This window comes from Urocitellus parryii, chromosome 4 (genome assembly GCF_045843805.1).
Source record: "Urocitellus parryii isolate mUroPar1 chromosome 4, mUroPar1.hap1, whole genome shotgun sequence".
In the NCBI taxonomy this organism is placed as follows: Eukaryota; Metazoa; Chordata; class Mammalia; order Rodentia; family Sciuridae; genus Urocitellus; species Urocitellus parryii.
In genome coordinates this window covers 198207946-198220345 of record NC_135534.1, presented here as the reverse complement: position 1 = coordinate 198220345, position 12400 = coordinate 198207946, and the positions used below count along the sequence as shown (strand labels likewise).

The following is a 12400-nucleotide window of genomic DNA, read 5'->3' as shown; positions in this document are numbered from 1 at the left end:
GGTAAGAGACAATTACCCTGCCAGGACAGTGCTGGGCAGCTGGGGTAATCCTCAGGGTTTCACCCACCCTCTGCAGCCATCACCAAGTCCTGGAGCAGGGCCTTCAGGGGGCTTCCCTGCTCTAGTCCCTAATGCCCCTGGCTCAGTAGAAAGCCAAGAAAAACTGGCTGGGATTTCTTCCCATCAGCCACAGTTCTGAAGATCAGAGCTAGAAAGGTCCTAACCCAGTGTCCCATTTTATCCATGGTGAGCTGAAGCCCAGAAAAGTAGAGTGACTTACTTATAAGTGCTCAGCAAGCCTGTGGCAGTCAAGACTGGAAATTTTGCCTCCCACTCCCACTTTGATACTTCTCCCTACTCCACACTCCAGGAGGGTAGAAGCAGAAGGGCTTCCACCCTGGAAATGCTGGAAAAAGACTGGAGATGCAGCCACCCTAGCCAGGTCCCTCTCTGCCCACCTCTCTCTCCAGGGATGTGTGAAGTTTGATGCAAGCCGCATTTGCTCAGGGCAAAGAGGCAAAGGGAGCCATTTGAATCATGCCTCTGTTATGCCAATCACAGCAATCGACATACAATATTGTGACATGATAATGCCCACTGTGCCAAGCATTTTGCAGGCATCGTCTGTGAGGGAGGTATCATTATCCCCATCTCACAGAGACAGAAGCAGAGCCCACAAGTGAGGACTCGCCCCAGATCTCACAGCTGCAGATGGTAGAGCTGGGATTCAAACCCAGCATGTGACACCCACGTTCTTCCCCCAACATCAGGCTTCCTACAGCAAACAAAGGTCGCTAGAGTCACCCAGATGAGAGGGAGGAACAAGCCCCACTCAGAGTCATTTTTCAAGTAGAAAGTCTTTTCCTGGTGCCAGGAGCCAGAACGCCCCCTGGTGTCCATTCTTGGGATCAGCACAGAGCCTTTCCTTATTCCCTGGGTTCCGTGGAGCTGCCAAGCCTTTGGAGCCGACTCTGCCTTTGCACCCTCAAGGGAGCTGTGGGTGCCACTCTGTGAATGACTTGGGTGTGCAGCGCAGGGGAGGCTCAGAGCCTCCACTCTTGACTTTGCCACCCACAACTAAGTAGCAACCAACAACCAGTCACCTTCCCCGTTATCAGAAGAAACAAGACGGGGTTGCGGGATGCAGGCTGGGTCTAAGGGGTCTCAGGCACTGGGTGGCACTGATGCTTGGGATCTGTGAGCAGTACAGAGTGAGAAGGACATTGGTGGGGACTGATGGAGGGGAGGCAGTGGCAGGAAAGTTCTGAGAGCTGGCTGGGAGCAGGTGAGGAGAAGCCAGGGAGGAGGACACATGGCCCACACCTACTGTGCTCCACCCGGGCTGGGCCTGCCTTCCACACACGCGATGCAATCCTCACCACAGGCCCACGAGGTAGGGGCTTGTGTCACCCCGTGTCACCAGCAAAGAAAAGAAGGCTGTGGGAGATTCACGACCCAATGTGCCAGGGTTCCGGCTAGTTGGCAGCAGTGCTGGGTTTCACCTCCCTGTTCTCCCTTCCATGGACAGGGCCCATGATCTGTCCGCTCAGCCCTGACCTGCGGCTCCACTCAGCTGGTCATCAAGGGAGAGTGACTCTGAATGGCTTTTTCCAAAATGTACAAGAAGGACCCACCAACTGTTTCCACTGGTCCCTCAGAGACATGGATATGAGGAGACAAGAGCAAAGGAAACCCAGTCGCTTTTTAAAAAATACACCCCTAAAATTCTTAACTTGACTCAGCATGACTTTTTGTTTTTGTTATGAAAAAATAGAAAACACTAGTCAGGTACAGTGGCTCTTGCCTGTGATCCCAGCTACCTGGGAGGCTGAGGCAGGAGGATAGTAAGAAGTTTGGGGCCAGCCTCAGCAACTTAGCAAAACCCTGTATCAAAATAAAAAATAAAATAAAAAAAAGGATTGGGGATGTAGCTCAGTGGTAGAGTATCCCCGGGGGTTTGGGCAGGGAAGGGGGCTGTGGAGAAAAAAAAAAAAAAACAACTTTTTTTTTTTTTAAAAAAAGGAAAAAGGTTACTTTATATCATTAATCTCAATTCTGAGGACTTCTCTGTATAAAATTTATAAAATAAAACACTACTTGATTTCTCATGATTGTAGCCATGAGTTTCCTATTAACTCCTTTAATCTTACTGATCTAGGAAATTAGATTTGGCAAGATAAGTTAAAATAAATAAATACATAAATAAATGCTCTGAGAAAACATTAGTGGATTTCCAAATGCTGGAGGAAGGCAGGAATTTTTTGGAGATTGTTGCTATTTTTTTTACTATGATCTTTAGATTGCTTTCTATAGTCTAATCATTAGGTGGGAAGAGATTGGCATCAAATCATTTGAAATTCAATAGGATAAATTGTTTAAAAAGCCACTTTCCAAATTGAAGCAATGAAACAAATATGTTTCATGGAGAGAGAGCAAAGATTGAACCAGCACTTGGGATGTATCTACAAGGACAGACTCCTGGGGGACTTCTGCTGTCTAAAACCTAAGTACGTCTGTATCGTTTGATATTTTGCAGTAAACTTGCATTACTCTTATAATAAGAAGGGGGAAAGCAATAGACATTTACATGGAAAAAAAAAACACTGAACTGTTAAAACTAAAAAAATTTTTTGATCAGGGTTGGTCCCCTCTATCCTCTAAATTCAAAGTTCCTTTTACAATAAATGGGAGAAGAAAACGTTTCCAATGATTCTCTGAGTTTTCAATAGTGTTTCCTGGTCCAAGGGCTCTGAGGACTCTGCCAGGCCCAGGATGGGTTTGAACAAAGGGTTTCAAATAACTCAGCCCCAGGGGGGTCCCCCCTTCTGTCTGAAAACGGAAAGGCAGGGGCCAAGCAGGATGGAAAGGTGAGGGATTACCACCTTGCAGTGTGCAATGACTTTTAAGATCTGCAGGGGTCACAGAACAAGAGGGCCCCAGGCCAGCTACTCCTAGCAGGTCGTCTCTTACCTGCCCCTTCTCACACTAGGAGGTCAGAACTGACTCCCAGGAAGAGGCTGTCACAGGGACAAGTCTTGCGTAACAAGCCCTGCTCCTTGGGAATCTATAATTGATGAGAGCACCCTGCTGAGAACCTGGCTGGGCCTGTCAAGTGCGGGGGCGGGCGGCCTGGGGACTTGCACACGGTAGTAAACAGGACCGCCTGGACCTCACATTTCCATCAGGGACCAGAGCCTTTCAGGACTGAAAAACCAAATCTGAGCCCTGGTTGGGTCCTACTTTCTGGAACATGCCTCAAAACATGGTCAAGAACAACCCAGAAAATCATCTGGGGGTGAGGGAGGCTGGTTAAATATGCAGACTCTAGGCCCCGTCTGAGCTAAGATGGAAGATCAGGGAATCTTGAAATGTCTACTCTGAACCAGCTCTGAGCCCGCCCCTTCACACCTGGGTTTGAATCCCAGAGCCTGCAGTTTGACAAGTAGCTTAACATCTCCGTATCTTACTTTCATCATTTCCAAAATGGTGCTAATCCCAGTAACTGCCTCATAGGGTGAAATGAGTTAAATAAGTAGAGCGCTCAGAGGAGTCTCTGACACATAGTAAGCAACACAAGTTTCCCGTGATTAGAACCTACTAGCTGTAGGTGGGGGCAAATTAGTTTACTCCACTGAGCCTCAGTTTCATCATCTATGAAATGGCAATATTACCAACCACCCTGAAGGCTACAGTAAGAATTAAATGAGATCCTGTCGTAAACGCTCAATATATGGTTGTGGTTCTGATCATCCTTATTCATTTCTAAAAGAGAGTAAATAGGGTGTGGTGGCCCATGCCTGAAATTCCAGCCACTAGAGAGGCTGAGAAGGAAGGAGCACAAATCCAAGGATAGTCTCAGCAACTTAGCCAGACCCTGTCTCAGAATAAACAATAACAATAAAAAGGGCTGGGGATGTGGCTCAGTGGTAGAGTGCCCAGGGTTCAATCTCCAGTACAAAAAAAGAAAAGAAAAAAGAAAAGAAAACAAGGCAGGGGAATCCATGATCTGCGCTGTTTCGTCCTCGGTGCCTAAGGACTCTCATACATGTGGCTGTGTTGGACACTGAGCTGTCACCTGAGAAACAGGACGAGGCAAGACAGCTGGGCAGACACCTGAACACCCTGAAGAGGTGGCCACCCTCTGCCACCCACCCATGCACCATGGGCTCGCTCTTCCTGGGCCTTCCCTCCTGGGCCTGCCCATCTTCTCACCTCTTCCCCTGGCACCCCAGGGCTTGGCCCACAGCCTGCCAGAATTAGGGGATCACTGGCCTGGGTGTGAAGCTGGCTTCCACCACTTCCTGGTTTTGTGACCTCCCTGAGCCTCTGTAAAGTGGAGCTCTGTCTCCTAGGACAGCCGTGGAACCTAAGGCGGACAAAGGATGTTCCTGGTGCCGGGCCTGCCACACTCAGGCAACAATACACAGGCGCTGCTGTGACAGGGACTTCAGAACTGCGTGTTGAGGGAATGGCCGCTGGGAAGGGGGTGAGAACACTGGGGTATACACTTTGCCCGAAGTCTCACCCCAGTTTCATGGGGTGACCTGAAACTCAGTTTGATTCCTGGTCAAGTGATTGTCCCACTTCCAGCTCTAGGAGTTGCCAAAGATCTTCCCCAGCCCAGAGGCCTGGTCCCCACCCTTTCCCCCTCTCCTTCCTCAGGCACCAAAGCCCAGAAGCACTTCAGGAAGAAGGCACACTGGGCAGAAGCACACTGGCCAGGAAGCTGGAAGATGGGGCTGGGTGGACACCAGGAAATCCAGCCCAGCACCCTAGGCCTGGCTGCTGCTGCCAGCACTTGCCCTGCCCTTTGCTCCCTGAGTCTCACAGGCAGTCTCCATTATTCAATCCCTTGTGCCTGATTTCAGGAAGACAGGGTCACTGTCCCATGGACACAGAAGACCCTGCAGTCCAGAAAGGGACAGCAACTCTCTAAGGGCACACAGCTCATGGGTGGCACAGACAGGGCTTGAAGTCTAACCTACTAGCACCTTGGTCATGAGAGGGATGCTGGTTTGATGGGAAAATGCCAGCAGTCAGGAGATCTGGGTTCTGGTCTGAGCGCCCACATGGAGGTATACCAGTGTGACCCTGGGTGGGTTGCTATTCCTCTCTGTATTTCAGTCTCCTCTGCCCTCCATAAAGGGAGAGCTTTGCGCCCTGACATTAAGGCTCATCTAGCTAAGAAAGCCTGTGATGCCCTCCCCATCCTGACCAAGAGAGCCCTGCTTTGAAACCTAAATCTTTCCCCAGCCCTTCCAAGGAGCCAAGCCCCACGCAAAGTCATTTCTCAGCTTCCCTTTCACCAAATCCTCTCCCAGCCCTGCAGGGCAGGTACAACTGGCTCACCTGTAACCAGAGAGGAAAGGTAGGCTCTGGAAGTCAAGTGGCTAGATGGAGGTCACACAAAACATGAGGGTGCAGCCTCCTGGGGCTCCCAGCTTGGTTCTGCTCAGTCCCATCTGGCTAGGAGCTTAGGGAAAGAGCCGTCTTCAATGTCCTAAGAGTTCACCAATGTCCTAAGAGTTCAGGTTCAGGAGGGATTCTAGTGATTGGAAAGAGGGATGTGACCAAGAGTGCCTTACCAAATACCTTACTCAGGTCCTTTGCTGGCAAGGCCCAAGAATTACAGGGTACAGAAATAGGGTTTGCAAGAAGGGCTAGGTTTCCACCTCTGGCCCACTCCTCACTGCTGGGGCCAGGAACACAACACTATGAAGTTACAGGGAACTGTCCTCTCCTCATTCTAAAATAAGGAATCAAAGACTCAGAGAAAGAGCATGTGATCCGTCCAGGATCACACTGCTAGGAAGGGCCCAGGGTTCACAATCAGAGCTGCTTGACTCCAAAGTCTGACCTCTCACCTGTCTGCCCATCGCCCTATGAAGCTGACAGACAGGTGACCCCTCATGAGCCCTGCCATGAATGCATCTGTCTCAGCCATTCAAGCAAGATAAAGCCCAACTTACCTTGTACTTCAGGCCAGACTTGAAATAACCGAGGAAGGTAGCTGACTCAAAGCCCTGGACCTCTCGGTGCTGTACAGCCCGGCCATTCAGGTAGTCATCCAGCTGCACAGTGAAGATGGCGGCTGCCCCACTTTCGTCCTGGCTACACTCGTTGCCTAGCAGACATCAGAGCAGCATGAGCCTAGCTTCCCAAAAGTGGTTTCAGCACCCTGGGGGCAGGAGTGTGGTGCCTCCAGCATTACCCTGGCCTCACCACAGAATCTGGGCAAGCTTCTTCTTTCTGTGAGCCTCAGTGAGGCCACCTGTATAATGGAGCTCAGGACTTACACCATTGCAGAACAGATCTGCAGTGTTAGAGACCCCAGGCTCCTGTCTCTAAAGAACAAACTGCAGGAGGTTTGACCACAGCTGGGCCAGGGATGCTGGGGAGGGGTCCTCTGTGTCCAAGTTACTCACCGTAATTTATTGCACCCTCATGACCCTCCTTTGAGGTAGTACAGCTGTGTCACCATGTCCAAGCCACAGGGACATTGGTGTCTTGCCAAAGGGCAGATCACAGCTGAGGTCAGAACGTGCCCAGATTGGCTCTAGAGTCTGGGGACAGGTAACCACTAGCCAAGAGCCTGCACACACTTAGCTCTCAGTCTTCAGTGAGCCTCCTGGGTACCTCCTGGGACCACACCTCAGAGGTCGAGGCTATATGGGGTTGGGACCAGGCAGGTGATGAGCAGGGGCGCCTCACCCAGCCAGTAGTGGAGGTCATACTGCAGATTCCCATTCCTCAGCTGCACAGTCTTCAGGATGACATAGGCGTCGCCTGTGAAGAAGTCTCCGTAGAGGTTTGGGGGCACGGGCACCAGGTCAAACTTTTCCACGCGCCAGATCTGCAAGCCGGGCTCCTTCCCTGCCTTGAGGAACTCGGGGTGTTCCACCACCATGCTGCTGGGCTGGGGAGAGACAAGGCAGAGCCTGAGCAGGGGCACAAGTCTTGGCAGGGAGAGACCCCGGGCTCGAGGGAGGCTGTGTTCCAGCACCAAGAGCGTCTCACTTGAGCCTCCCCATGGCCAGGGTCAGTCGACCCCTTTCTATGAGTTGGCAAACAGGGCAAGAATTTAGGCTCCAAATCCTGTGCCTTGGTGAGCATCTGTCTCTCCAGCTCAGCTCCCCGATCTGCATTTTCTGGTGATGGGGAGGCAGAGGGCTCCACCTCCCTTCTCCCTCTGTTTTCATTGCCAATTGGCTGTGATGACTGAGGCACAGTGAAGTGAATTGATACTCAGCTAGGAAACAGTGGACAGGAACTGCCCCAAGCTACTCTGGGTAGACCCCCTCAGATGGTAGTGATACATCTAGGGGTCCCCAGGGGCTCAGCCTGCTCCCTTCCAGCACCATCATGGCTCTTAGAACTACAGGGTTCTCAGCTCATTGTCTACCCCCACTCTATAGATAGGAAAACTGAGGCCCACAAAGGGAAGGACTGGCCCAAGGTCACATGCCCTGTTTGCTTTTGCTTTTTGGAAGAGGTAAGCTTGCCCTTGTCCCATCCATCCCTCATCACACCCTCAAGAAGGATAGCTGAGCCCAAGTGGCCTCCTGAGCTGTCTGCCTCCTCCCTCTGCCCCCCAACACCCCCCCCCCCCAAATTTCATTTCTTGGAAAAGGCGGAGAGGACACAGCCTGGGTCTGCAGGAGCCTGTTGGAGAGGAGGAGGTCAAGGGGAGGGGGAAGGCTGTCAGACATGCGCTAGGGCTGGAGACAGCGAGCGGGAGGGTTAGGCTGGAGTCAGCGGGCAGAAATCAGCAGGCGCAGGTCTCCTCGGGCCGGAGGGGAGATCTGGTGGGAGTAAAAGTCAAATGGGAGAAGTCAGAGGGACCACGCTGCGCTTGGAGCTCAGGCAGAAGGGCGAGGGGTGGAAAAACACAAAATCAAAGGAGAGGAGGAGAAATCGGGGCAGAGGAGACAGCAGAAAGGGGAAAATGAATAATAGGAATGACGATAAGCAGATCGAGGTGAGATCACACTAGGAGAAAACTGGAGCGCGAGAGGGACATCTAATGGGGAGGAGTCAGAAATGTTAGAAGAAATCAAATGAGGCAAGGAGAGAAGTCAGGCAGAGAGGAGGAGAAATTAGACAGGCGGCAGCGATGGGTAAGAAATCAGAAGGCGACGAAGGAAAAGAGCTCCGGCCAAGGGGAGGGTTAGCCTGTAGGGAGGGAAACAGCCAGGGCCCCGAGGCACCCACCCTCACCCACGAGAGCCCTGGAAGCAGCAAGACATACTTACAAAGCAACAAAACAGTTTTTCCATTCTAGACCTGAATTACTCCCCTTTTCCTAGCGCTGAATCTGCAAGAACTTACAATAGAGAGTTACTCCGGGAGCCCCGGGGGGCCCCCCGGGCACTCACCCGTGCCTGGGACGCCCGCCCCTGGGGCGCCTGCGCCTGGGCCGCCCCCCGCGACGCGGTGGCCGCGCGGACCCGCGGTGACAGTGCGCACAGCGTCAAAAGCAGCGCGCGGAGCAGGGCTGGCGCGGAGCGGTGCGGAGCCATGGCGGCGACGGCGGCGGCAGAGCACCCAGTCGGCAGCCTAGCCCCGGGTCGCAGACTTTAAGTAGCCGACCGCCCATCCCGCCCAAGCAGGGGACCGCCCCTCAGGGAGGGCTCAGGGCAGGGCTGCGCCCCTGCGGGCCCGCGGGAGAGGCGGGGATCTGTCCCGGATCTCGGAGACATCTGGGTTCCCACCCGGACCAACCCCACTGGGCGCGGCCGGCCCTGAACATCTGCTTCCCCAAGAAAACCCAGAACAGGGCCTGCCATACAGCGGGTGCCAACTCAATGTGAGCCGCGGAGAGCCCATCTCAGTCTCATCTTCTTGTACAACCTCTACAAGCCTCTTTGTTCCTATCTCCAGTGATGATGATGATGATGATAATAATAATAATAATAATGCCAACAACAGGAACATTGCAAGCTTTCCACTGGTACATCAGAATGGGTACAAAGGACAGCCCATTTTAGGGAGGGAGAAACTGAGTGCAGAGTGATTAAACTACCTGCACACCGCTAACAAATGCTACCGTCAGGATCAGAACCCCCATCTCAGCAGCATGCATGCCACCAGTGAGGGGCAGGTGAAGCACGCCAGACTTAGACACCTGCCTGTAAATCTCCCAACTTCTGGGCTTGCTGGTTCTACTTTACTCAAAGCAGCCGTTCCCCCCATCTTTAAAAAACACTTTACTTCTCAAAGGTTTCATTTTGATCAAAACCTAGTCACATAGTTGTGCAAGGTTGCTCTCTTTTGACCCCATTTACCTCTTCCTGGGTACAATCACTTCTATCTACCTCCATTAGCTGGTGTCTCAGGGTTTGCCTTCATGTTTCCAAAAATACAGGCCCTTGTTGCTTCTTGAAGTTTCTCATCCATTTTGGACATTCCCTATCCATTCGTCCTGGGGAAGACAGGATCTGAGCCTTCTCCCAGTCCCAGGCTTGTAACTGGGACACGGGAGATCTGGGTTTGATTCTTGTAAGTTACTTTCTTTCTTTGATGCTTAAATCTTACATTTGCATGGGTACAGAAGTTGCTGAGGAGTAAATCATTTGGAAACAGCCTGGCCTGCACATGGGTAAATGGGAGTGTCCCTGCCTGTCCCCGTAGCTATAGTCAGCTCTTAGATGACTTCTATCTAATCAGGTTGAAGTTTGCCTTCTCCAGCCTACAATTTCCTCCTTCTTAAAAGGGAGTGGGGGAGAGAGCAGATCAAAGGCTAGGGGAACTCAGAAGGCAACTGAGACTAGAGGGGTTATAAGGAGGCTTGCTGGAGAAGGGGCCAGAATATCAGGGAGGGTGAAGATGGAAAAGAAAAGGCATTCCAGAGAGAGAATAGCATGCACAAAGGGCAGGCAAATATGGGCCACCTCTGGTGAAGACAAGGGTCCAGTCTGAAACACAGGGAACAAGAGGAAATGAGGCCAGAAGGAGTGGCAGGTGCCCAGAGGCCACACTGAAGAGTCTGCATTGTATCTAGGGTATCGGCCCCAGAGGGATGCCTGAGTTCTCAGAACTCCAAGACCTAGTAAGCTTACCCCTAGGTCTGCAGAGCCTGAAGTGGGCTGCCCTGGCCTAAATTCACAGAGTTCTTCCCTCTTCCAAGCCATCTGTAGGAGCATCAGAAACCCCACTGCTCACAGGTACTTGATGGAAGTGTAAACAAGTTTCATCTCTCTGGATAGCAATTTAATTACACAAATTCAAAATGCACAATACAACATTTCCTACAGAACTACAAACAGCAAAACATGTGCAAGGATGTTCACTGAAGCATTGTCTGAAGAAAACTGGAAAAGACCCAAATGTCCTGGTTAAATAAATGATGGAGCTGCTGTACAATGGACCACTATGCAGAAAAAAGAATGAACTAGATCAAATTGTGCCTGGCACATAGTAGGCACTCAATAAGCAGAGAGATCTCCAGGTGCAAAAAGCAAACTGTCTAACAATGACTAGAGTGTGTTCCTCTCCTCCTTGTGAGCTTTTTGTTGTAATTGTTCAACTGTTTCCTTTCTTTCTTTCTTCCCTCCTTCCTTCCTTTCTGTCTCTCATGCACCATTAAGAAACCAGTAAATGCTAACCTGTCAAGGCAGTTTGCTTGTAAGGAATGAAGGGGAGATTTCCTTCTTGGACATTGCCAGGGCTGCCTGTAGCTGCAGCAAGTGCCCAGATCCTCTACAGTTGGCAAATGGAACTCTTTAGGGTGATGAAAATGTTCTAATACTGAATTACGGTGATGAGTCCACAACTGATTAAACTAAAAATCTCTATGCGCACAGTGAGTGAACTGTTATATATATGAATTCTACCTCAAGATACTTACTGAAAAAATTGTAAAAGCAATGCTGGGGGTTTGAAATGTCACAAGTATATATATCCAATATAGGTTTGTTTGTTTGTTTTTTAGTGTATGAAGAACAATACCTTTTAAAATATATTTAAAGCAATACTTGCTCATTAGACAATTTGGAAAATCCAAACAAACAGGAAAGAAAAATGTCCTTGTTTTCCCAGCCCCCAGAGTGAACCCAAGCCAGCAGCTGGCCCAGTTGAGTAACCCCCTCTGGAGCAGTGTGGCCTGGACCTGCCCAGTTGGTGATTAACAGAGAGCTGCTGTGGCTTGGCCTAGATCCCAGGGGTCATGGACCACCAACCCAGGGCCACTTGCCCCAAGTTAATGATCACAAAGGCCCTATACTTTGCCTGCCATATAGCTGTGGGGTCTGGCTCTAAGCCCTAGATAGCTGGACACCAAGCCCCTGTCCCTGTTCCCTGGGACCCCAGAGCCCGGAAACCCTCACTATTGGGCATGGAGAAGTGGTGGCTTTGCTGGGGCAACACTGTCTTACTCTGCTTCCTGCCTGAATTCATGGAGTTTGTTAGGGCTAGCTCTGCCACTGACTTCCAGATGACTTTGGACAAGTCCTCTCTGGGCCTCAGCATCTCCATAAGCAAAGACAGGGTAGGTCCAATGTCCCCACTCTACACCTCTTTTCTAGCCACAACATTCATTCCCAGGTACTGGCTGTGCAGTCATACCCAGAGCCTGCATGTCTCTGAGCCTCTCTTACCTCCATCTTTAAGATGGGGACACTGGGCCAGGTTGCCTCTACAGGTCTTCTGAATCAGACAGTCTAGAGCCCCTGATTTGAGGGAGGAGGCATTCATAACTGCACACTGTTTTACCTCTGGGCCTAGCTGGGGCAACTGAGACTCAGGGAAGGATAGTCACTTGTCCAGAGTCACTCTGCTGGAAGGAGGCATTGCTGAGATTCACACACGTCTGACTTGCTCCAGAGCCCAGCTCTGTCTTGGGGGATGAAGCAGGAATTCCCTGGAACCACCTGACCCGAGCAGGGAGTGGCAGGGCTCTATGCAGAAAGGGTTGCAGTTGCTAAACAAGTCAAACCCAAGTCTAGCCCAATTCAAGCTGGCAACCAAGAGCATGTAGGGCCACTGCCTCTGCCATACCTCCCAGACCAGGACAGGAGGCACCAAGAAAGCCCTCTAGCTCTCCTGTCACAGTTTCAGTACCTGGGACAAAAGCATACCCAGAAAGATCCCCAGGCCTAGTCCCTGCTCTCTGCTTGGAGATCCCCTGACCTCTGATTTTGGCTGTTCCTGGGTCCTCCTCAGTGCCACACAAATAGCAGGTGGCTTTGCTATAGCATGGAGTGGTATAGCCATGTTCCTCTGGCAGGCCTTCCTTCCCCACAGCTGGACCCAGGACCCCCACCACCAGCTCCAAGCCCTTCTTCCCTCTACACCCTCAGGCCACTCTCTGTGTCTCTGTGGGCCTCTCAGGACAGCTCCCAGATACTAGAGGAGGTGCCTCACCCTCACCTCCACCCCTGGCCACAACGCACAAAAGGCCTTG

The 12400-nt window shown here is 51.3% G+C and overlaps 1 protein-coding gene across 4 annotated transcripts in view; it reads right to left on the bottom strand.

The window, feature by feature from the left end:
- Positions 1-12400, bottom strand: part of Gsn (gelsolin) — a 53357-nt gene that overhangs the window by 17581 nt on the left and 23376 nt on the right. For 2 of the 4 annotated variants that reach the window (XM_026410352.2, XM_026410350.2), the window contains 2 exons: positions 6712-6916; positions 5970-6124 (listed from right to left, as the gene is read on the bottom strand). In XM_026410352.2, the coding sequence (XP_026266137.2) occupies positions 5970-6124; positions 6712-6907 (351 nt within the window). In that variant the 5' untranslated portion in view covers positions 6908-6916. Of the gene's footprint in view, positions 1-5969; positions 6125-6711; positions 6917-8252; positions 8292-8375; positions 8558-12400 lie in introns of those variants that run through there. The other 2 variants (XM_026410349.2, XM_026410351.2) reach the window with 2 other exon arrangements.